The sequence below is a fragment of the Lissotriton vulgaris genome, chromosome 8 (assembly GCF_964263255.1).
Source record: "Lissotriton vulgaris chromosome 8, aLisVul1.2, whole genome shotgun sequence".
NCBI lineage: Eukaryota > Metazoa > Chordata > Amphibia > Caudata > Salamandridae > Lissotriton > Lissotriton vulgaris.
This window is the reverse complement of record NC_141696.1, coordinates 1,308,920,712-1,308,946,653: the sequence shown is the minus strand read 5'-3', so window position 1 is coordinate 1,308,946,653 and position 25,942 is coordinate 1,308,920,712. Positions and strand designations below refer to the sequence as shown.

At 47.5% G+C, this 25,942-nt stretch overlaps 1 protein-coding gene across 1 annotated transcript in view; it reads right to left on the bottom strand.

Annotated features, from left to right (window-relative positions):
* CWF19L2 (CWF19 like cell cycle control factor 2) overlaps positions 1-25,942 on the bottom strand; it is a 1,214,198-nt gene that overhangs the window by 960,869 nt on the left and 227,387 nt on the right. Inside the window, exon 6 of the mRNA XM_086935247.1 lies at positions 19,433-19,526. Coding sequence (XP_086791373.1) covers positions 19,433-19,526 — 94 coding nt within the window. The remainder of the gene's footprint in view (positions 1-19,432; positions 19,527-25,942) is intronic.

Below are 25,942 nucleotides of genomic sequence, written 5' to 3'. Positions count from 1 at the left end.
TCATGACATGGTCAGTGACATCACTGATGACATCACTGATGACATCTCAAATGACATCACTGATGACATCACTGATGACATCTCAAATGACATCACTGATGACATCACTGACATCTCATTTGACATTACTGATTACATCACTGATGATATCATTTATGTGATAATACATCTTCAGACTCTAATATAACCTTAGATACACTCAGTGTAAACAGGCACTCACAGACTGTCACACATCCATGGAGTTACTCACACACCTAGTCAGTCATGCAAAGAATCAATCACATCTCCATTTCCTCAACTATACAGTTATACACACCTTACTTATTCAAACATATAGTAACACATATTTACTCTCTTATACAATCCTTGATACAAGTTCACAATGATTCATACAGCCACTCACACATTCACTGGCTCTTATGTTCAGTTATTTATATATGTCAACTCTCACATGGAGTGTGTTTTACATATGTACTTACTTTGACATGTAGCACTGAGATATCCATTCACTCACCAATATACTCATGCACACAGTCAACTGTCCATACAGCTGTTTCTACATGCACTTTTGAACCCATACACCTAGGGAATCAACTGCTCACACATCTATGCACAGAGTTATACACCTCCCAGCCACCCACACACATACTCAGTCTCCCATACAAATACTTGGGCAACCATTCAATAACCCATATAGTTACTGATATAGCTACTGATTTAAACATGCAGCAGTTTACAGAACAACATAAATAATGATTGCCAAATTAAGACACTTTAATCACTAACCCATACACTCAGTGAGACACATTTAATCATTCTCTCATACAGTCAGTCATGCACCTACTAAATCTTTCACCCAGACACTTATACATCCACTCATTCTTCAATATGTAAGACATATTTTAACTTTACAGAAACATACAGTCACTGGGTGTTGTCATCAGTGATGTCATCAGTGATGTCATCAGTGATGTCATCAGTGATGTCATTTGAGATGTCATTTGAGATGTCATCAGTGATGTCATCAGTGATGTCACTGACCATGTCATGAATGATGTAATATGTGACATCATTAGCAGTGGATTGCGGGTCCGCGATATATAGTTAGTGCAACTAACTATATATGGAATTTCAATGGTTTTGTGCAAATAAAATAAGGTTTTTTAAATGCTAATCCCTAACTATATATGGTCTATAACCTATGGTTTTTTCAGTGAATTTTCAAGGTTTTGTAAATGCAAATTCCTAACTATATATGGTCTATAACCTATGGTTTTTTCTGTGAGATATATATATATATATATATATATATATATATATATATATATATATATATATATATATACGAGCATACAAATCCAATCCGGTAAGGAAAGCAAAGGTGTGGCTCACTGGGAGGATGGACAACATTTATTATGCGCAAACTGCACCTTTCGGCTAAGACAGCCTTGGTCAAGTTGAGTGAGGTGCTCAGTTCGCCATATAAGGAAAATGCTACTTACCACCAGTATGCATCTGTTCTTGGCATGTAGAGCTGCAGAGTTGTACACTTAGCATTAGATTGCCACCTGGTGTTGGGCTCGGATGATTGCATGTTGTCGTCGTCTTGGAAGAAGTCTTTGTAGTCACGAGATAGGGGACTCCTCCCTTGGATGATAGTGCGCATGGGCATCGGCTCCATCCTTAGATTGTTTTTCGCCATGATGGGAAATGATGGAGTTAGTAGAAAGAAGAAAGGATGTCCATGCGTGTATATCTAATTAAGATAAAACTGGAACAGACACAGGTCCCGGGGAGGCGGGAGGGCGTGTACAACTCTGCAGCTCTACATGCCAAGAACAGATGCATACATACATTCGAGGCATATGAGCTGCAGATTGCACACTTAGCATTGATTGTGCATCAGTGTCTCCCCTAGCAGTGGTCACCTGTGTCTGTTGCAGTAGTTTGAAAGAGAGTTTTAAGGACAGCTTGGCCTACTGCAGCTGGCTGCTTGATTTGCACATCAACACAATAGTGTTTAGTGAAGGTGTGTGTTGTAGACCATGTTGCTGCCTTGCAGATGTCTTCTAGGGGAATGTTTCTTAAGAAAGCCATGGAGGCTCCTAGTTTGCGTGTGGTGTGCACTCTAGGAGGAACTGTTAATGTGCGTTTTGCTTTGTGATAGCATATTTGTATACATTTAACAATCCACCTTGCAATTCATGACTTTGAAATGGGATTGCATTTATGTGGTGGCGAGAAGGCTACAAATAGTTGCTTTGTTTTGCGAAAGGACTTGTTCCTATCTATGTAATAGAGAAGAGCTCTTTTAACATCTAGTGTGTGTAAAGCTCTTTCTGCTACGCTGTCTGGGTTTTGAAAAAACACCGGTAACTCAACAGATTGGTTTAGATGAAATGGAGTAATTACTTTAGGAAGGAATTTAGGATTAGTTCTTAAAACCACTTTGTTACGGTGTAATTGTAAGAAAGGTTCTGTATAGTGAAAGCTTGAATCTCACTAACTCTTCTAAGAGAGGTAATAGCAACTAGGAAAGCTGTTTTCCATGTGAGAAATTGTAGTTCACATTTGTGTAAAGGTTCAAAAGGGGGTCCCATGAGCCTGGTAAGAACAATGTTTAGGTTCCACACTGGAGAGGGTGGTAAACTAGGAGAAATAAATATTTTTAATCCTTCAATAAAATCTTTTATTGCTGGCACTTTAAACAACAACATAAGTTGTCTGTTTTGTAGATATGCGGCAATGGCTGCAAGATGTAAACGTATAGATGAATAAGCTAGATTACATCTTTGTAAATGGAGAAGGTAACAGATAATATTTTGGATGGAAGCATAGAAAGGATCAATTTGATTTTTATTGCAGTAAATGGCAAATCATTTCCATTTAGCAGCATAGCAAGCTCTAGTAGTAGGTCTTCTGGCTTATTTAATGATATTCATACAGTCTGGTGGCAGGTTAAGGTAACCAAACTCTAAGACTTCAGGAGCCAGATCGCCAGATTCAGTTGACTTGGATCTGGATGCCTGATGTCTCCATGGTTCTGTGATAACATCAATGGTGTCAGAGACAGTTTTTGGTGTGGAACTAGAGATAGTTCTAGCAGTGTGGTGAACCAAGGTTGGCATGCCCATGTGGGAGCTACCAGGATCAGTTTGAGAGGTTGTTGTCTGAGCTTGCGTACCCTAGTGGTATTAGTGGGGTTGGCGGAAAAGCGTACGCAAATCTGCCTGACCAGTTCATCCATATTGCATTGCCCTTGGACAACAGGTGTGGAAACCTAGCGGCGAAGGTTAGGCATTTTGCGTTTTCGTGTGTCAAACAGGTCTATGTCTGGATGACCCCACTTGTGAAAGAATGGTTGAAGAACTTGCAGATGTAGTTCCCATTCATGAATCTGTTGTGTCTGTTGACTTAACAGATCGGCTATCTGATTGTGAACTCCTGGAAGGTGTTCTGCAAGCAGATATATCTTTTGTGGAATGGCCCATCTCCAAATGTTTTGTGCGAGCTGGGACAGTTGCAGGGAACGTGTACCTCCTTGTTTCTGTACGTAGTACATGGCTGTCATGTTGTTCGTCCGGATTAAGACAGCTTTGTTCTGTACGTGTACTTGGAAGGACTTTAGTGCCAGGTAAATTGCCAGCAACTCTAGGTGATTGATATGAAGCACCTTCGGTTGAGCAGTCCATCTTCTCTGAGGTGTGTGGTGGAGTAGATGTGCTCCCCATCTTGTCAGGGATGCGTCTGTTGTTAGTACTATTTGTGGAACAGGCTCGAGGTACGGCCACCCTCTGGACAAGTTTTTGGTGTTTCACCACTGAAGAGAGTGATGTGTGCGGCTGTCCACCAACAACAGGTCTGTCAGTTGTCCTTGTGCCTGATTCCACTGATGTGCTAGACATTCCTGCAATGGGCGCATTTGCAGTCTTGCATATGGTACAATAAAAATGCAAGATGCTATCATGCCTATTAGTTGCATGAACACTCTGGCTGGGAGAGAGTGCTTGTTTTGAAACCTTATAACTAAGGCTTGAATGCTCTGTATCCTGGCTGGACTGGGATAAGCTAGAGCTGTATTGGTGTTTATGGTAGCCTCTAGGTATTGATGTACATGAGAGGGCTGTAGATGTGACTTGGTGTGGTTTATTGTAAACCCCAAGTTGTGCAGTGTCTGAATTGTGTGAGATGTGTGTTAAACAGACTGGTTGAATGACTTGGCCTTTATGAGCCAATCGTCTAAGTATGGGAAGACATGGATATGTTGTCTTCTGAGATGTGCTGCTACTACTGCTAGGCACTTTGTGAACACTCTTGGTGCAGTTGTGACCCCGAATGTAAGGACTTTGAATTGATAGTGTTGTCCTTCTAGCACAAACCTGAGATACTTCCTGTGAGAAGGATGTATGAGAATGTGAAAGTAGGCGTCTTTGAGGTCTAGTGTAGTGAAGAAATCGCTTTGTTGCAATAACGGGAGCACTTGTTGTAAAGTGACCATGTGAAAATGATCGGAGTGTATATACTGATTGAGAGGCCTTAAATCTAGAATTGGTCTTAGTGTCCCATCCTTTTTGGGTATTAGGAAGTAGAGTGAGTAGACCCCTGTTCCTTGATGTTGCAATGGAATTAGCTCTATTGCATCTTTTTGTAGCAATGAGAGAACCTCTTGTTTGAGCAGCGTTAGATGTTCTGTGGACGTTGTACGCTGTCTGGGTTATATATTTGGAGGGGTAGCTATAAGCTCTAGGCAGTAAGCATACTGGATAATCTGTCTTACCCACTTGTCTGTTGTGATGGAATTCCAGACAGGTAGGAACTGTGTTAATCCCCCCCACAACAGGAGTGGTATGCTGTTGGCGGAGCTGAAGAAAGTCACTGTTTAGTGGTGGAAGAGGATCGATTGTTGTCGTTACCTCGACCTCTTCCTTTATTGTTATTACCTCTGTAGCCCCCTCTAAAGTATCCTTTATTAGAGGATGCTTGTGTATTTGTTTTAAAGGAAGCCGAATTGTCTGCTCCAGCTTGTTTGGAGCCTCCTCTGTAAAAGGAGCGACGAAAGGAGCCTCTTGCTTGGGTGGACTGCAGAGCTCCCATAGATTTGTCTGTGTCAGTGTCTTTTTTCATTCTTTCAAGAGCTGTGTCTACTTCTGGACCAAACAATTGTTGTTGGTTGAATAGTTGGTTTAAGATAGTAGTCTGTACCTCTTGCTTAAATCCTGAAATGCGTAGCCACGCGTGACGTCTAAAGAGGACACTGGTGTTTATTGCCCTGGATGCAGTGTCTGCTACATCTAGTGCACATTTAATGGAGGCATTAGATATAAGCTTATCCTCTTGTATGAGGTCATCTGCTTGTGCCTTATGTTGATCAGGTAGATGTTGTAAGAGTTTTTCTAGTTGATCATAGTGAGCCCTGTCGTATTTTGCAAGGAGGGCCTGTGTGTTAGCAATGCCCCATGCATTACTAGCTTTGGCAGCTATTCTTTCCCTGAAGCATCTATGATCTTTGATTCTTTATCAGGAGTTGGTGCGTCACCTGCTGTTTGTGAATTTGCCCTTTTCCTAGCGTTGGAAACTACTAGGGAGTCTAAGGGTAGCTGTCCTTTAATGTAAGCAAGTTCCCCAGGAGCTGCTCTGTACTTTTTCTCTATCCTTGGGTTTATGATCCTAGCCCGTACAGGATCTTTAAACACTTCTGGTGCATGTTTAATGACTCCTTTAATCATTGGCAGTATTTGCAAAGTTTTTTGGCATTGTTCAAAAGTGTCTAGTAAGAAGTCCTCTTCTGCCTCATCTGAATGCATGGTGACATTGTGATAGATGGCATCCCTATTAATTAAGTGTTCAAAGCCAATATTGTCTTCCGGAGGAGAAGGTTTAGATGGATATATATGTGGGTCAGGAATATCTGGTACATCCTGTGGGTTTGGATACTCCCAGTCTGGTGAACCTGTTGGGTAGGGAAAAGGGTCATCTGGGTCTCTCCCTCCACCCATGCTATACTGATCATCATCAGTATCCTGAGGAGGTGTATGTTGTGAAGAATGAAGAGGAGAATTTTGAGGTGAAATGCTTAAAGGGAGAGCAAGAGAAGGAGATACTGGAGCAGAAGGGTGCATAGGAGATGTGGCAGAGTCCTTCTTCTTGACAGGCACTGGAGGTGTAGGTGCTGTATTTGATTTCCTCTTCCTGTTTGGTGTGGTGGAAACATGTCCTGTTTCTAGGTCTATGTATATCCTCTTTTGCAAAGGATCAGGTGTAAAAAGCTCTTCTTGAGAAATTGCTTTCGGCGCCAATTTTTTCGGCTCCGAGCCTGGTTTCTGCTTGTCTTTAGCCTTAGGAGTTGTTGTATAGTCCTGTGGCGTACTTTTCGGCACCGAAGCTATTGTTCCGGAGTAGAGGCCTGGTTTGAGGGCTTGGACGCATCGGAAACAGGTTTTGTGGGTTTCAGCACCGAAGATTTTGGGGTGGAAGCAGGTTTCATTGGTTTCGGTACCGTAATGTCTTTCCGAGTCGACGGTTTCTGGGTCTTTTTCAGGACTGGGACTTCTGTCTGTTTCGGTGCCGAGGGAGCTTGTCGTATCGGCACACGCGGTTTGCTCGGTATGAAGCTACCGGAAGGCTTTAATATATTCTTCGGAGCCAGGCTCGATGGCGGGGCTTTCGAAGCAATGTCTCGGTCTCGACTGGGCTCCGATGGCGGAGTTCTGACCTTAGTCTTTGGTTTAGGTGTTGGGGCTGGGTTAAGGGTAGTCGTACTCACGCGTTGACCTGATGGTATGGAGTCATCGGAGTCATCTGCCTCGGATACGATCTGGAGATCATCGGAATCTTCCTCGGGGACACATGGACCTTCGTCGAAGATATCCACCGGTTCCGGAGCTGATCTCTGCAGGTCGCGTCGACGGGCCCTCCGATTCCGAATGGTCTTCTTGGATCGAAAGGACGCGCAAGCTGTGCAGCTCGACTCGTCGTGTTCAGGTGATAAACACAGGTTACACACCTCGTGACGGTCGCTGTGTGGAAATTTTGCTCCACACCCGGGGCATTTTTTAATGGTGTCCTTTCCATGAGGTGTAGGCTTATCATTTGGGTAGGCCCAACGGCCCGCGTCGACGACCGGAATCGAAGTGATGAGGTAGAGTCTATGTATATTGAAGCTAAAGTTTGTTTTTAGGAAGTTTTGCGCGTCAAAGTCAAACCGGAGCGGAAAAGTTGCATCTGAACTCAGCGGCGGAAAAAAACAATCTAAGGATGGAGCCGATGCCCATGCTCACTATAATCCAAGGGAGGAGTCACCTATCTCGTGACTACAAAGACTTCTTCCAAGACGACAACAACATGCAATCATCCGAGCCCAACACCTGGTGGCGAACTAATGCAAAGTATACAATCTGCAGCTCATATGCCTCGAACATAAATTTGCAACATCATAAACATAGAAGAAAAACATCATATTGTTATATCAGTGGGTGTATGAGTCCCTATGAGTCCCTGTATGGATGATTCAGTGGGTGCCTGACTGACTGTATAAGTGAATGATTAGGTGTCTTAGTAAAGGTATGGGTGAGAGAATGGTTGTGTGAATATTTGTATCAGTCTGTCAGTTGGGGTCCAAGTGGAAGTATGGGTGTATAAGTGGGTATATGGCTGATTGATTGGTTTTCTGAGTACCGGTATGAGTGTCTGTGTGGGTGGGTGAGGTGGTGTGTGACTGCCTGTATGGATGAGTGAGTGGGTGAGTCAGTGGCAGTATGGGATAGTGAGTGTGAATGGGTAGTGAATGGCTGAGTGAGTGCATGTGTCAGTAGTATATGGGTGAGTAACTGGATATGTGAAAGGCAGTATAGGTGAGTGACTAGGTATATGAGTGACTATGATTGAGTGAGTGTGAGGCAGCGAGGCGTGGTAGATAGCGACCTTTGACCCTGGCTCCAGGCAGGTCGCATCCGCCACGCAGCCCCCTGTGGGCTGATCGCTGTTGCCGTTTTTCCTCCTGTCTGCTCGCTCCCTCCTTTTTCGTACCCCTGTGCTTGGCATCCAGTGCCACCTTGTTGTATTGCTTTCTCTGCCCCTGCTTTTGCCTTCTGTATCCCTGTGCTCTGTTGTCCCCCTCCCATAGTCTTTTCCTGCCGTTTTCCGCGGTTCTTCGCCCGCTGCTGAGCCCCTGCTGCCCGCCCCCTTTACTCCCATTGGCCACTCCGCTCCCACCTCCCAGCTGCTCCTCCCTCCCTCTACCCTCATATGGAGACCGCGCAGCGGACGCGCAGCGGGCGCTTTAAAGGCAAGCCCGTCTGCGCCCGTCCGCGCCGGGACCGCGCCCAGCGCCAGGACCCCTGGCCCTTGACGATGCCAATCCACCCGACAGACTTACAACGCCGCCACCCTCCACGCACTCAACACCGGCCGGAACCCCGCCTGCTACCAAGCCATCCCGAAACGCACCCATGGACCCTTCACCTGCCAAGCCTGAAAATTCACCTGCCTCCGAACCTGCACCGCACCCGCCAAGCCAAGCACCAGCAACAATCACCTCAAGCGCATCCTGCTCAACACCCGCTCCGTCCACACGCACGCTGTCGAACTCTGGAACCTCCTCGACACAACATCACCAGACGTCGCCTTCCTGACGGAAACCTGGATGAACGCCTCCTCAGCCCCCGAAATTGCCATAGCCATCCAGGAGGGCTACAAGATCACCCGGAGAGACCGCATCAACCAAACCGGAGGAGGCATCGCCATCGTCCACTGAAACACTATCCGCATCACGACCAACTCCGAAGACACCCTCACAGCCACCGAGCACCTTCACTTCCAGATACACACCGACCCCAAGACCATCCTCAGAGGCACCCTCATCTACAGACCCCCGGGACTACGCACACAAGTCAGCGAAGCCATCGCAGACTTCGTCAGTCCGCACGCCCTCACCTCCTCAGACTACATCCTCCTAGGGGACCTCAACTTCCACCTGGAGAACAACAATGACAGCAACACCGCCACCCTGCTAGACAACCTTGTCAACCTCGGACTCAAGCAACTGGTGAACACCCCCACTCACTACGCCGGCCACACGCTTGACCCCGTCTTCTCATCCAGCAAGCACATCGCCTTCAGCCACTCCACCGGACTACATTGAACAGGTCACAGCTGCATCCACTTCAACTTCAGGAGAACCACGACCCACCACCACCCGCAACAGGTTCCCCGCGGAAGCTGGAGCGGGATCACCGCCGACCAGCTCACCACCGCCCTCAGCCAGAACCCCCCCGCCAACACAACGGACCCCAACAAAGCAGCCCGCAACCTCACACAGTGGCTTACCAACTGCGCCGACGACCTCGCACCACTGAAGAATTCCCCCAGCAGACCCAGCAGCAAGACAGCCGCATGGTTCACCAACGACCTCAAAAACTCCAAGAAAAACTGCTGCCCCCTCGAGAAAGCCTGGCGCCACGACCAGGCATCAGAAAACATGACAGCCCTCAAGAACGCCACCCGCAAACACCACCAGCTGATTCGCACCACCAAAAGGACAACATTCAGAGAACAACTGGACAACAACACCCACAACAGCAAGGAACTCTTCAGCATCGTTAAAGAGCTCTCCAACCCCAGCGCCTGCAACAACGACATCACACCCTCGCAAGACCTCTGCGACTCACTCGCCTCATTCTTCCACCGCAAGATCGCCGACATACACAACAGCTTCGGCGCACAGACCACGCACCCAACCACCGAACCAATGTCCCCCACCACCACCCTCCGCACCTGGACCCTGGTCAGCACTGAAGACACCACCCGCATGATGAACACCATTCACTCCGGCTTCCCAACCGACCCCTGTCCACACTACATCTTTAATAAAGCTGACTCCATCATCGCACCCCAACTCCGGGACATCATTAACAGCTCCTTCGCATCCGCCACCTTCCCGGAGAGATGGAAACATGCCGAGATGAGCGCCCTCCTGAAGAAACCCACCGCAGACCCCACGGACCTCAAGAACTTCCGACCCATCTCGCTCCTCCCTTTTCCTGCCAAAGTCATCGAGAAGACCGTCAACAAACAACTCTCCGCCTTCCTCGAGACAAACGGATCCCTCGACCCCTCGCAGTCCGGTTTCCGAGCCAACCACAGCACCGAGACCGCACTCATCGCAGCTACCGACAACTCAGAGAGTCCGCCTCCCCCCGTTCTGATACGTGGCCACCGAAGTCATCTGTGGTGTTCCGCAAGGATCCTCGCTCAGCCCCACCCTCTTCAACGTCTACATGAGCCCCCTCACAGCCATCGCACGTCAACACAACCTCAACATCATCTCCTACGCAGACGACACCCAGCTGATCCTCTCCCTCACCAACGACCCCACCACCGCCAGAACCAGCCTCCAGGAAGGAATGAAAGACGTCGCGGAATGGATGAAGCTCAGCCGTCTGAAACTGAACTCAGACAAGACGGAAGTCCTCATCCTGGGACCATCCCCCTCCGCCTAGTACGACTCCTGGTGGCCCGCGGCCCTGGGCACCGCCCCCAAGCGAACGGACCACGCACGCAACCTGGGCTTCATCCTGGACTCCTCCCTCACGATGACCAAGCAAGTCAATGCCGACTCGTCATCCTGCTTCAACACCCTGCGCATGCTCCAAAAGATCTTCCGGTGGATCCCCACCGAAACCAGGAAGACGGTCACCCAGGCCCTCGTCACCAGCTGTCTGGACTACGGAAACACCCTCTATGCGTGGCTCAATGGTCAGAGCGGCAGACCCTGATGCAGAGGTCTGGCCCGGGACCAGGGTTCAATTACCGCCTCGGGGGCACTTGGACTCAATTTCCCCGGACCTGATAATTCTCGCCTCGGTGCCTAGTCTAATCATGGATCCCACTCTGTGACTCTGGGCAATAGCTTGCTTAATCTCCACGACGGCCCCAGCAGCGCTGGGGATGCCTGGCTTCACCTTGGGGGTGCCCAGGAGTGGACATTTCACAGGAAAGCCAGGATGGGTTCCAGAGCGGTATGATTACAGCGCTATGAGGCCTTCGGGTAGAAGTGCGCTATATAAATACTCAACATTTATTTACATTTACACTGGAACCACAGCCAAACTCCAGAAAAGACTCCAGCGCATACAGAACGCCTCAGCACGACTCATCCTGGACATCCCCGTCACAGCCACATCTCTGCCCATCTGAGAGACCTGCACTGGCTCCCCGTCAGCAAGAGGATCACGTTCAGACTCCTCACCCACGCACACAAGGCTCTCCACGACATGGGCCCCAAATACCTCAACAACCGCCTCACATTCTATACACCCACCCGCCAGCTCCGCTCGACCAGCCTCGCCCTCGCCTCCGTCCCACGAATTCGCAGAACAACCGCCGGAGGAAGATCCTTCTCCTACCTTGCGGCCAAGACATGGAACTCCCTCCCCACCCACCTACGGATGACCCAGGACCACCTCTCCTTCAGGAAACAACTCAAGACCTGACTGTTCGACCAGTAGAGACTGCCCCCCCCACCCCCTCCCAGCGTCTTGGGACCCTAGCGGGTGAGTAGTGCGCTTTACAAATTTGTATGATTGATTGATTGGTTGGGTGAGTGTGTGCTTTTATCAGTGACTGTATAGGTGAGTGAGTATGTGTTAATATATGTAAGAGTAAGTAGGGGTGTAACTGTATGGGTAAGTGGCTGTGTGACTATTGTTGAGTGAGCAGGTGTGTGAGTGGCTGTGTGGGTGAGTGAATTTGTGAGCGGCTGTGCAAGTACTGGTATGGGTCTGTGAATGGGTTTGTGAATGGTTGTGTGGGTGACTGAGCCGGTGTATGAAAGGTTCTATGGGGGTGTGAGTGGGAGCATTAGTGATTTTGTGGATGATGGCATCAGTGATGCTATTTGAGATGTCATCAGTGATGTCACTGACCAGGTCATGAGTGATGTAATGTATGAGGTCATAAGTAGTGCACTGCGGGGCATGAGTTATAGTTTGCTCACTAACTGTAACAGCTAAAATTCACTGGTTTTGTATGAGTGAAACCTGAGTCTAACCTTTATTAAATTTCCTAACTAGAACATCCTTGTAACCTTTGGTTCTTCCAGTGAATTTCTAAGGTTTTTTAAATGCTAATTCCTTACTATAATGTCCCTGTACCCTTTGTTACTAACCAGCTCTCAGGAATCCCTCTGTGTAGGACTTGCTGAAGATAACAGGCGGGCTAGTTGGCCCACAAAGACGTCTTTTGGGGCCAACAACTCCTCCTGTTACCTCCAGTAAGTCCCACACAGCGCAATATTGTAGAGGCCTTCGAAGGCCATGCCCCCTTTCTCCACCACTCTGCAAACGCGCTTTCGACGCACTGCTGGCTGGGGGATGAAGCCCTCCAAAGACCTCTTACCAATCCCGTGGTGTTGGACTTACAGAAGTTAACAGGGGGTCTTATTGGCCCCCAAGAACCTTCTGAAGCCAAGGGGACTTCATACAGCAACCATCAGCCCACTAAAAGGAGCATTAGCAGAGTGGTAGGGAAGGAGGCGTGGCCTCCGGCACCTTGCTTGGGTTTTTCTTTTCTTTTTTTAAGGAAAGGGAGGTGCGTGGCCTGCTCACCTGGGCCGTGTTCAGCCCTAGGGACTTCATCCCCCGGGCTGCGCCTGTAGTGTGGGTGCTATGGTAGGGCACCCGCTTTTTAAAGGTTGGGGGTTCGTGGGGCGAACCTCAAGTCCCCCACGATACCTGCTGGCTCCCCATCTCCTGTGGGAGTTGGCATTGCTTATACACAAAGGGAACTGCTAACATCCAGCTCCCTGTGTGTAAAAGCAATTCTGCTCCGCTTCTAGTAAGCGAGAGAATTTCTGCTCTCGCTCACTAGAAGCGGAGCAGAAGAGTTGCTCCCGCCACACCATAGCAAACAGCAATGTCCCGGGGATGGGCACCCCAGAACATTGCAGAAGCCCTGAGCGGTGGCGGGCCCCAGGGTAATCTAGGGTTCCAAGAGGGGGCTACGTGACCCCTCTCTAATCTTCTCATTTGTCCCAGGGAGGTGGTGGTCCCCGAGACGCGCACCCCCTTGCAATCTATTTAAAGTTATGCGTCACGGAAGTGGAAGTCCCCAGGGCTAGGGGGGATCAGAGAGGCTCCCCCCCCATTAAAACAAAAGAAGCCCCGGGAGGTGGTGTTCCGTGGGGGATAATAGACCCTAGATGGGGGGCTGTGCACCCCCCTCCTTTTTTCCATAATCCACGGGGCCCTGGCCCACCTGGGGGCTGATAATAAAAGAAGAGAGGTAGCCAAGGCTTATTTTTTTTTTTTGTCCGGATCCGTGGATTCGGCCTAACTTTTTTTTATGAAATGCTTTCTTTGGAACTCACCTCCCCCTCCCCCCCACATACCTTGGCCTACAGGGTCTAGATGTATTTCTACCCTGACCCCTTTTCTTTTCTTACATATTTTGAGGGACCCAGTTCAACCTAGTCCCAAGACGGCTGCCAACAGTTTGTGGTTGAAGTGTTGGCAGCAAATCAAATTTCAGTAGGGTTACAGTAGGATTTGGGGCTCTCAGATATCTTTTTTTTAACTTAAATCTCTCTGAAACTACTGAATGGATTTACCTCAAATCACAAAAAACACACTTTCTGGACCAACATCTAGCTTTTTGCCAGTTTGGTGTAATTCCGTTGCCCATAGACATAACATGGAGAAAAAGGGTTTTGGGACCCCCTTTTTAGGTTTCGCTGGAGAAAGGAGCCGTTAGGCTCCTCCTCCAGAGAAATCTATTGAGTACAGTAAGGCACTATGGAACACGCCCCCGTCCCATTGGCTAGCTCCATAAATGGAGCCTAGCCATTGGACGAGGGGCCTGTCCATCAATGCCGGACCAGACACGGGGGCGTTCCCGAGATTCTTTGGCTTTTGCCGACGTCACGCGACGCCGGGAACGCCCCCGAATCCATCGACACGTGTTTGGTGCAGACTGAAGGTTTGTGAGCCTTCCCCGAGCAGAGCGCACTAAAATAACCTGTGTGCAGCTTCACCACCGCAACCCGGGATCAGTAAACCCCCGACGAAGGGCCCCGTACCTTGCCGGTACCAACGCGACCGAAAACGAGCCCGCTGCTCTCCGATTGGACGGGAGAGCCGAGCCCCCTCACCAAACGCCGCGACGGGATTGGCCCGTGCGGCGCAGCGTCACCAATGTTGCCGTGTGGTGATTGGATTCCGGGGTTTGCAGTAATTTGGTACCCCCGAGTGCTTCGTTGCACTTTATTCTTAATTGACGGGTGCCACCCCGATTATGGCGCCCTTTGCGAGTGCCCACCTCGCTTCACTGTTTACTTTTGGTCTCGAGGGTGTCCACCCCTCTTAAATGCCCGAGAATCACCGCCGCGGCCCGAGCGCCGCAAAACAGGAAACCAGGCACTACGGTGCCTGACGCGGGGCGGGACTTCCGCATTTGGAGGGAAGTCCCGCCTGCCGCCGCGCACCGATTGGCTGCTCGCTGCCGCCGGGAAAAAGAAACAAACAGCGCGAGCCATTGACGGCCCGGTCCCGAGATGGGGGACCGGGGGTACAGGTAGCGGGCCGGGAGCATTGTGAAGGCGGGGTAGCAGGCGCTATTTAAAAGCAAGGGCGACACAGTACAATCTCTCAGAAAGTTCAACAAACAGACACTTTGCGGTGAAGCGTTCAAAGAGGGACATTTTTCTTTCTTATTCCTGTCTTTTCTGTGCTGACTTTAACCTGTAATTGTGCGAGAAAAAACTGCCTGGGTTTAGGGGCTTAAAGGAAGGTTTCATTCCGTCAAACAGCATTTCTGAACTGACACGGAGCAGTTAATGAAAATAAATCTCCCTAGAATAGGATCTTTAAAGGAAGAATTATTTTCATCCTCTCCTCAAGCAAACAATATCTGCGTCTGTTTGAAAAAGCAATTTCTCCACCGTGTTTTGCTTTGAATTTAGATTCGTGGACTCTTCCGGCTCTAGTGCGCAGAGCACACAGGCTGCTGGGAGGCACATGTTTATTCAGATGAGGGGTCTCAGGGATGCTGGGTTTAAAGCATAATATCATGAATAAATCCCTTCCTTCTCCAAATGCAAGCAGAAAGCTTGCTGGATTTCTTCTCCTGATGTATACTTTGGTGGCACGCGGCATTAACAGCATAATTTGATAATACGATCACCTGGGAGGATTGGATACAGGCTATGATATAGTTCATCTGTATCACATGTATGCGCCGAGAAGCTGCCTCCAGGCACTAACAGTCACAAAGGCCTAAAGAAGCTTGAGTTCCTAAACCATGATGCATTTGTAAGGCGCCAGCATGACACTGAGGTGCCTCCGAGGCGTGGGCCTCAGCTAGGGCTAGTCGGGGTTACCTGCTACTCGAGTCTTGCTGCTAGCACCTGGTGCTGTCCTGGATGCTCCTTCACTGGCGGGATAGTAGCAGGTGGTAAACAGAGCTCTAACCGCCATCTTTACTTTCTTTACCGTCCTTTCCTCCTCCTTACTTCTGGAGTCTCTCTGCAGACAATAAGAGGCTGCTTTGGGGGTAACGATGGGGAAAAGGGCCTGTCCTGTAATGTCATCGGAGGACAAAGGCTATCTGACATCACGTGTGCTACCCCTCAAAGTTTGGTGAAACAGCGCCCAATGTATTAGGGTCTGTTAGGATGCAACAACATTGAGGGAAGGCGGATAGGATGAGAGTGTTGGGTGGTTGTAGAGTAAACTATTTAGTTTGATCTCAAAGTAGACTTCCAAATAGTTCATGTAATTTTTTTTAGCTGACAAACAATTGGTAAATCCAGTCTTTACATTAGAGATGCAGTGATATGTTCTCACTCTGCCATCACAGCACACTGTTACACAACTTTCTGACTTCACAATGCTCTTCCTGTTTATATCACCGTGTGATGTCACAGTACCCTCATTGTTTATACCACCCAGCTGTGCTCAGTTTCTTTATAGCACCTTGTGACATCACAGTGCTACTTGTTTACATTGCCCTGTGTGGTATCACAATGCTCTGCTTGATTACATCACCTTGTGACATCACAGTGCTACTGTTGACATCGCCCTGTGACATCACAAAGATCTGCCTGATCACATCACCTTGTGACATCACAGTGTTCTGCTTGTTTATCTCACTCTGACATCACAGTGCTCTGCTTGTTTATCTCACTCTGACATCACAGTGCTCTGCTTGTTTATCTCACACTGACATCACAGTGTTCTGCTTGTTTATCTCTTTTCTGACATCACAGTGCTACTTGTTTACATCGCAATGCTCTACTTGATTACATCACCTTGTGACATCACAGTGCTACTGTTTACATCGCCCTGTGACATCACAAAGCTCTGCCTGATCACATCACCTTGTGACATCACAGTGCTCTGCTTGTTTACCTCACTCTGACATTAGAGTGCTCTGCTCTTTTATGTCAGCCAGTGCTCTACTTGCTATTACTACCTAGTTATTTACATCGCCCTCTGACATCACAATGCTCTGCTTCTTTACATCACCCTGTGACATCACAGTGCTCTGTTTACCATCGTACTCTGCTCTTTTATGTCACCCAGTGCTCTGCATGCTTATACCACCTCGTTATTTATTTCACCCTATGATATTACAGTGCTCAGTTTGTTTTTCGCACCTTGTAACAGCAGGGTGCCCTGCAGCTGTACCTCACCCTAGTGTTCTGCTTGTTTTCCTTACTTTGTGACATTACACTGATCTGCGGCTCTGCTGTTAACATCACCCTATGACATTACAGCGCTCTGTTAGTTACCTCACCCTTCTTGCCCTTGTCCTGTCAGCTTCTGGAGGACCCTATAGACAATAGCTGATTCATTCAGTGATTGGTTGCTCTAACTAACCAGCATTCTAGCCGAGATGGAAATATATATTTCAATTTGTTATTCAATTTGTGTCGCAATGTATGGTGGTGCAGTGTATGACTGGGCGTTCTAGACCAAGTGAGTTGGGAAGGGAGCATGAATTGTATTGCACAGTCTTGAATACACTACCTCCTACAGGGACACCTGCTGACTCTCCTCTTGATACTCTTCTGCAGGAGTAAATGCACAAGCCAGTTTTCATCGTAGTGCAAAATGATAACTGAAATAGTTGCAATCCAAATCGCATTTGCGAGAGATTAAGCTATTGCCATTGTAAATGACAGTGCCATTTATTTATCTGTTTTCAAAACCAACACATAAATAAAAAGTTTGTCATTCACAATGCCAATAGCTCAAACTTTTCCAAAGGCGAAACCGTTGCATTGTAAATGCTTGTTTTCTTGGCCACTTCTTAACGGATCACCCCAAAACTTTTAACACAGCAGCAGAACCAAAAAGTGGAAGTTTTTTGAAAATGTTGTAAAGATTCATCATGCAACGCCAAAGTTATTGGCAAAAGAAAAAAACGCTTTTCCAATGGAAACTTTGGTCTTAACTATAACTACCTATTGGTGACCGTCCAGTAGAATATATATCAGTCACCATCCACGTTCTTGTAAATTTTTAGCCATGATTTTATTAAAATTGTTGCCGGGTTTGGCTTATTTTCTCACAATCACATGGCTTTATATATTTAGCTGTCTGTGGACCTGATTTTATTCCTTGATTTTTAATTTAAGGTAATATGAAACAACTTAAGTGTCTATTGATATATAGGCACATGAACTGCATGTTCGCTTCAATTGCAGCAGTCTTTTACTTTCATTCCTCACTGGATATGCATCTTTCGACCTGACTAGATGGGGAGTTGGCACTATCTAACTAGCTGCATTTGTATAGTAATCAGAAGACACTCCTTTCGGTTCAGACGTTATGGTTTACTTCACCACTTAAAGGATGACAAATATTTCAGATCACAACAGGGTAAAATTGTCTCTTTGAAAGTGCGCAATTTCAACCAAATACTACTCGCATCATCTTCATGTTCTGAAAAGCAAAAGAGGGAACTTTAGTTTACGACAACATTTTTAAAAGCATTGGCCACTACATTTGCAAGCCGGTGGGATGCTACTTTTTTTATTACCTTTCATTGAAAGCATATTTTACGAAATGTGGTAGCAATAAACGTTTAAATAAAAAAAACTCACTCATTTTACTAGAACAGTACGAGTGCTTCCTAGCAGGCAGGTGTACTTAAACAGGGATGGATAAAATCCTTGTTACTTTTAATGCCCATCAAACGAAAATATGATCCTTATTGGGGAAATGCAAATTCACCAGCTTCTTTACCAAATAAAGACATAGTTTTAACACTGCAGGATGAATAAAAAAAATACAGAAAAGTGTAAAGAATGGAGAGAAAAATCATTAGCCCACTACTAGCTCGGCTTCAGAATTGCACTTCTTTTTGATCAGTAAAAACAACACAATTCACAGTGCAAGAAAGCAGGCAAAGGGTGACCCACTGCCCCATATTTATGCTGTGTCTGCCTGTAACAGAATGTGAATTGTGTACCAAAGGCTGACGAGGGCATACCGAAAGACCCCCGTGTTTATGGTTGATGATATGTTGTGGCTACAGGAAATGGCAAAAGCCGAAAGCAGTTTCTAGGCCAGACCTAAAAGGTATTAGGTCAATCATAACTAATCAGTGAGTAAAACTTTCCATTGAAAAATGTGTGATTAATGCATACATGGAAATAATAGAGCATTGCTAGAGGGTGCACGCGGTGTAAAGTGGAATCTTTAAATACTTCACATGGATATTAAATAGGTCTGCTTCCAAACAATGTTACAACAGCGAACAGAAATATGAAATTACCGAATTTTATAGTAAAACAGGTACAATCTATCTCTATGCCAACATATTTCCATGTCTGAGATTTTCTCATTTGCCTCTCTAACTCAAATACAATTTCTTTCAGCCCCTACCTCCCAGTACTTCATCTACATGTGAATCACATCTTTTAGTAGCTGAATATTTTAAAGCTGTAATTTGGGTAATGGAATGAAAGGAATCAAATGAGTTCACGACAATTTATCTTTTCCTGGCAGAATCTTGCTTTACTTTAATTAGTTTCAAAACAGAGGATTCCGAAGCCAATGAGAAATAAAGGAAGGTCAAAACATTCGGAGTTATAAATTATAGGTAGAGTGGAATTAGCAGTCGCATCAGTGTAAACATTTGCACCCCAATTAAACATACTGCACCTGTCAGTCATCAGCGGAAAACTGGGAGGAGTCAAAGATTTCAGGGAGGAATAAAGCATTTTAATTGTAGGGATTTAGGAATATATTTTCATGCTAACGGCCTACACGAGTTGTTGTTTTTTTAATGAAGAAGTTCCTGTTCCTACAAAACGGGGTAAATCGTTATCGCAAGAAAGCAAACTGGCGAGTTATAAACAGGGGCATCAGAGGTGGGGAACGTGCCTTCTTAAACTGCTGGCATGGATAAAGGGACGACACGGTGTCTTTACCTCTTTTAACTGGCGCTGCATCCCCCTCCTCCGGCGGCAGCCCGGTACCACCATCTCTCCAGAAAGGGTTCAGCTCCCGAGACAGAATGTTCGCCTGCAAAATAACATGAGGTTCATTTTCAAATAGTAAACAAGTATTTACAATGCAATGGTCTCGGCATTATTAAAGGTAGAGCTATTGGCATTGCTCATGACATTTCTTTTTTTTTAAATCATCAATGGCATTGTCATTTACAATGCCAATAGCTTAATCGTTAAATAAATGGCATTGTCATTTACAATGCCAATAGCTACACCCTACACAGAGCCACCTTCACACAGACACACTCAACAGCACTCTGCACTCAACAGCACTCTGCACTCAACAGCACTCTGCACTCAACAGCACTCTGCACTCAACAGCACTCTGCACTCAACAGCACACAGCACTCAACAGCACTCTGCACTCAACAGCACTCTGCACTCAACAGCACTCTGCACTCAACAGCACTCTGCACTCTGCACTCAACAGCACTCTGCACTCAACAGCACTCTGCACTCAACAGCACTCTGCACTCAACAGCACTCTGCACTCAACAGCACACAGCACACTGCACTCTACAGCACACAGCACTCAACAGCACTCTGCACTCAACAGCACACTGCACTCAACAGCACACTGCACTCAACAGGACTCTGCACTCAACAGCACACTGCACTCAACAGCACACTGCACTCAACAGCACTCTGCACTCAACAGCACTCTGCACTCTGCACTCAACAGCACTCTGCACTCAACAGCACTCTGCACTCAACAGCACTCTGCACTCAACAGCACTCTGCACTCAACAGCACACAGCACACTGCACTCTACAGCACACAGCACTCAACAGCACTCTGCACTCAACAGCACACTGCACTCAACAGCACACTGCACTCAACAGGACTCTGCACTCTGCAGCACACTGCACTCTGCAGCACACTGCACTCTGCAGCACACTGCACTCTGCAGCACACAGCACTCTACAGCACACAGCACTCTACAGAACACAGCACTCTACAGAACACAGCACTCTACAGAACACAGCACTCTACAGCACACAGCACTCTACAGAACACAGCACTCTACAGAACACAGCACTCTGCAGCACACAGCACTCTGCAGCACACAGCACTCTGCAGCACACTGCACTCTGCAGCACACTGCACTCTGCAGCACACTGCACTCTGCAGCACACAGCACTCTACAGCACACAGCACTCTACAGAACACAGCACTCTACAGAACACAGCACTCTGCACTCTACAGCACACAGCACTCTACAGCACTCTACAGCACACAGCACTCTACAGCACACAGCACTCTACAGCACTCTACAGCACACAGCACTCTACAGCACACAGCACGTTGGTATCTTGGTTGTTTGTTACATTTTTTTGTCCTTCCCTCAGTCCATTACCACTAACACAGCACATGAAGTCACATTTGCATGCAAATTATGGTTCCAGGAGATATTCTACAATACTACACCTGGAATTTTTCCTGACTTACAACTGTATACCCAAAAAACTAGAGGGTTATGTTGGTTAAGATGGAACCAGTGCTGACTAAGGTTCTGTATTTTAAGTTCAGGGATGGCATTTTACATTTCAAATGTTTTACTTTTAAGCAGGGTGCTTTGTCTAGTCACAGAAATATGGGTACAGTTGCCCAAACTGGGTTGAAAACGAGACACACCTCTTGTCCCTTTGTCCAATTTATGCCTTCCAGATGTCAAAATGGCTCCGACAACTGTGGAGAGCCATAGGCATCCTGAACCTGAGGTTGGGACTGGATGTAGAAAAAAAACATACATTTTAAAAACTTTGGTGTTCGCCATGTCAAATTATCTGATATCTCCCAGCACAATCAGATGCTGTTTTATTGATCAATGACAAATATGTTTTTATAAAGTGTGTACAAATTTTGTTCAGATCGTGTTTTATTGTTTTTTAAAGTTTTCTGGGTTATAACCTATACCGACTTACCACATTTGGTGTTAAAGACATGTGTCGGTGTGTACAGAATGCAATGGCTAACCTTGACACACGAATAAGCAGTTGTAAGAAATGAGAAATGGTGAATGAAGCATGCTGGTGGCTGCATATCTTCGAAACACCAAGTCAGCAAACCAGCTTACAAATCTTTGCGTTCTCAAATATGTAGTCAATGTATGGAAAAGTGTATAGTATAAAGTAAACTGTATTAGTTTCTTCAGGCTAGACAAACGAGTGTACCACGAGGACCGAAAGTTTTACTGTGTACGAAGACAGACATAACATTTGGCCTGAGTATGATTTAAGTGTTTGCATTGAGACTGTGAAGAATCTTTATGACAGCACTCAGCCGATAAAATACTTTAGGTCGTCTGGCCCAAAGATAAGTGTTTCGCCAGGTTATCCAATGACTCCCTTTCACCTTCTCCAGTACGATCTTTTACTAGCCACCGATTCCACGTCTTGAGTACTAGTGAACATACATTCCTCTAACACCAAACACACTACTGAGCCTGCCAATGACAAATGAATGCATAACCACCCCACAATTTCGTGCTCTTTGTGTAGAAAGGAGCCCCCCCCTCCCCCCAAGCGCCCTAGCAAACCCCAACAGGGGTCTTCAACCTTTACTATAATTGTCATTTATGAACAGAAAGTGAAGACAGAAAAGCAACCGACAGGCCGGTCCACTTTTCTACCTGCTGTAACCTATAAACCGCCTATAAACACCAATTTCGTCACCCTCCCCCAAAGAGAGGGGAAAAAGGACCCCCCAATAAACCCCACAGTTTACTTGACTTTAATGGCGCCTAGCATTGCATCCTGCTCCTGTAGGACAGACCCAGACACGTACCTATGGAAGCAAATTAGGCACCACAAGCCCACTCAGGCCCAAATTAGGGGGGCGGACGTTGAAAGGAAGTAAAGGTTTTACAGAGTGACACTAACTGGACACCTAAAAGCAAAAACCTCGTTTAAATCTGTGGAGTGTTGAAATCTTGCCCCACAAAGGTACCGTGCAGGCACAGTAAAACAGGCACGAGCCCACTATGTTGTACAAACTCCACAGGGCCTCCGACTTTATCCCTGCCGACTCCGCATTTACCACCCGTATCTCTCCCAGCATCACTCACTCGCAACTCGTACCCTGGTTTCTCTTCACATGCGCACGTCATAGTCTCAGGGTTTCCCTTTGCCCACTCATGGGAATCCAGAAAACAATACATTTACATTTTCTGCGGTTGTAGAGGGCAGAGAGTACTAAAGTAAGTTCTTTTATGTGGATGTGTTTACATGTAGTCCGTCTATCTGTGTTCAGCTATCGGCAGAGAATGGGACAGAAGTCGAAAGTGATAAGTGAAAAAGCGCAGAATCACTCAGCGCCAAAGTAGGGCAGCCGTGATTGGCGGGCAGCCTCGGCTAGTGTCTGTGTTCTGGTGCCAGCAAAGGTCCCTGGGGTCACTAGCCCCCGCAACCGTAACTGGCATCCCCGTATAGGTTAAACCATTTTAATGATAAAACGAAACAAACCACAAGGAGATGGGCAAAGCGGGGGAGTGGGGCAAAGGTGATAATGAAGATCCGTGAGGGTCCAACAGTGGAAGACCAAGGCTGCGACAGCTGAAGCGGGTTCACTGGACTGCGGCTGCTCCAGGTGCGGGATGGGCGGTACCTGCAAGAGTCTACACACAATGGTAACAAGTCACCCCCCACCCACACCGCGGGAGGTTTAGCGCCCCCTATCGGCTCAAAACGTGGATGAGTGCCAGGATTAACTATGCTAATTACAGGCTAGGGGTTCTACCTGGAATCGAGTAAGCAGACCACTCAGTCGATCAATAAAAACACAATTATCGCCTGCTCACACTATCAGCAACGCCAAGTAGCGGACTCAGACTGTAGACGTTTAAAGTTGCGGGCATTCGTACGGGGTCGCAATGCGACCCACGGAAGCAATCAGGAACGGGGGGGGGGGGGTTTGGTGGAGAACCGGCCTCACCCATAGACACAATTTATTGCGCTCAAGTCACAAATGACCCCAGTATGCAGCATACAGTCACTTATGTCCTTCTCCCGTCAAGTCTTTCGCCTGAAAGTGCTTCCATAGACACCCAGCAGTGACCAATTACAACAACACTAGCCGGTGACCTTGCTCCGACACCTCATCGCCGTTTTTTGCGTCTCATCTACTGTCTCTCTATTGCTTTGGGTCACCTTGTGATGTACACTCCACACCAGTATCCTCTCACCGTTGATGCCTACGATAGCCTTAGGCCCACTCGCCGGGGCCCGGCCGAGAAGCGAATCGCGGTCAGGAAAGGCTTCTTTATTTCAAGCAGCTGCAACTTTTCAGGCCGCACCGGAACAACGGTGACCAGCGGCTTCAGCGGACCTGCTACGGCATGCGAGGTGGCGGCCAGATAGTGCAAAAAGGGCCGCACGTCCCCCCTCTGGCTGTCTGTATCAGGGCTGCCAGCCCTCCCATGCCTCAGCAACCCGAGGCACGGCTCTGCGTCCTACCACGGTCGCTCAGCGGACATCGGGAGGGGGGGCGGAAAACATACACGGACAGCGGGGCGGGAGGGGGGGCGGGAAACATACACGGACAGCGGGTGGGAAACATACACGGACAGCGGGGCGGGAGGGGGGCGGGGTGGCGGGAAACATACACGGACAGCGGGGCGGGAAACATACACAGACAGCGGGGCGGGAAACATACACGGACAGCGGCGAAAAGCCAACCGCTGTTTTACTTAACAACGGCCAAACCTTTCGACTTCTGGCAAGGCTAGCTTGGCAATTGTGTCACGATGCCAGCTAAATAAACAAAAGTATGACTCGGTCTGCGGGCGGAGGGAGGGAACCCGGACAGAGGAGAGCTGCGGCCGGAGGGAGGGGGAAGCGGGACGGAGGAGAGCTGCGGGCAAGAGGACAAAGAAACAAAATGGCGCGAGGCTCACCTTCATTGAATGGCGGCCGGCAAGCTCCGTCTTTTCGGATTTGGGGGCGTGTTCAGTGGGCGTGGCTAAAAAGTGGAAAGAAGGACACCGAACACACCTCCAAATCCGAAAAGGACGGAGCCTATTTGGAGTGACGGCTCTCTCCTCCAATGGCTGGCCTCCATTTAGGAAGCCAGCCAATGGGAGAGAGCCAAAATTAGAGGCGGGATGAAGAGCCCCTCTAAGAGACATAAGATCTCGCTACTTCCGGTTCTGACGAACCGGATAGTACCGAGACCCAAAAACGATGCATTTTCAGTGTAATATACCATGGGAATCATATTAATTGTTTGTTTCAAAGCCATGGCCCTAATTACATAGACCACACCCTCTTTAACGCCTTAACCGCGGTAGTTTTTCCGCCGGTGCGCGCGTTCTAAAGGGTGGGCAGGGCTTTGTCGGCCGTTGGCCGACGGCAGCACAGGGGAGGGAGTGCTAAGGTGTTAAAGGACACCCCCCCACACACTTTTTTCATCCCAAACAATATAAAGCCCTGGATGCTGCAGCTACCTCTGCGGTCTTCGCTACTCATCTCAGTTGACTGTCAGAGACTCAAGAAAAAACAACAGGGGAATCTCTCAACAGCTTCGATAATGGCTCTGTCACAGAGGATAACCTGACGTGGTCACAAGGTCACACAAAGAGACTGCCCTGTGCTCTTGCTGGCTGTGTCCCAGTGCAAGCCTAACTAGAAGGTACGGGAAAGGCATATGGTCAGCTAAAGTGTTCAGACGGCTTTGATGAGCCGTTCCATGTAATACAACCTTTAACTTATTGCTGTTAGCGGAAACAGTGCCAAGTCCACCCACCCTCCCTTCAGCTGTCAAGCTGTTCAATGCAACCAACGCAGTTTTGCTTTTGCTGTCTGTTCTAGAGCTTGTAGCTCTATAACGGGGACAAATGAAACCCATTAAGTATGAACACTTCATTAAAAAGACTGGAGGTGATGAGCCGACCACACCTGGCAAGACAAGCTGAGATATAGAATATGTACTGCACCTCTAGTGGAAACTATTACTTTCCCAGTAGTGCTGCTGAATAAACAGTCCTTTGCGAAGGACAGAATCATCAATGGCACAGATATTGCCCGTCACTCCAATACAAGCCCATGAAGAGACAAACAAAAAAGACTTATTTATTTTTTAGAGTATTCGAGTCAAAGGCATACAACATAGTATAATGCACAATCTCAAGCACCCCTATACAAACCCATGCCTGGTCTAAAGAGGAAACTTGCCCTATGTAGCCTGTGTTGTATTGTGTGCTGAGAGCTGAACAGTTTACGTGATAACGGTTGTGTAGTCCCTATACACCTATATAGGATCTGCACGTTTAGTCAACATAGACGGTAGGACTAGTGTCCGGACTTATTCTAGACACCCCTACTGAGTATGTTAGCCTGTATACCAGCTATCTCACAGTGCCACTAGCAACCACTCTTACCAAGGAGAGAATAGTTCTTAGCAACTATCAAACATGACAACATTGATCCCTCA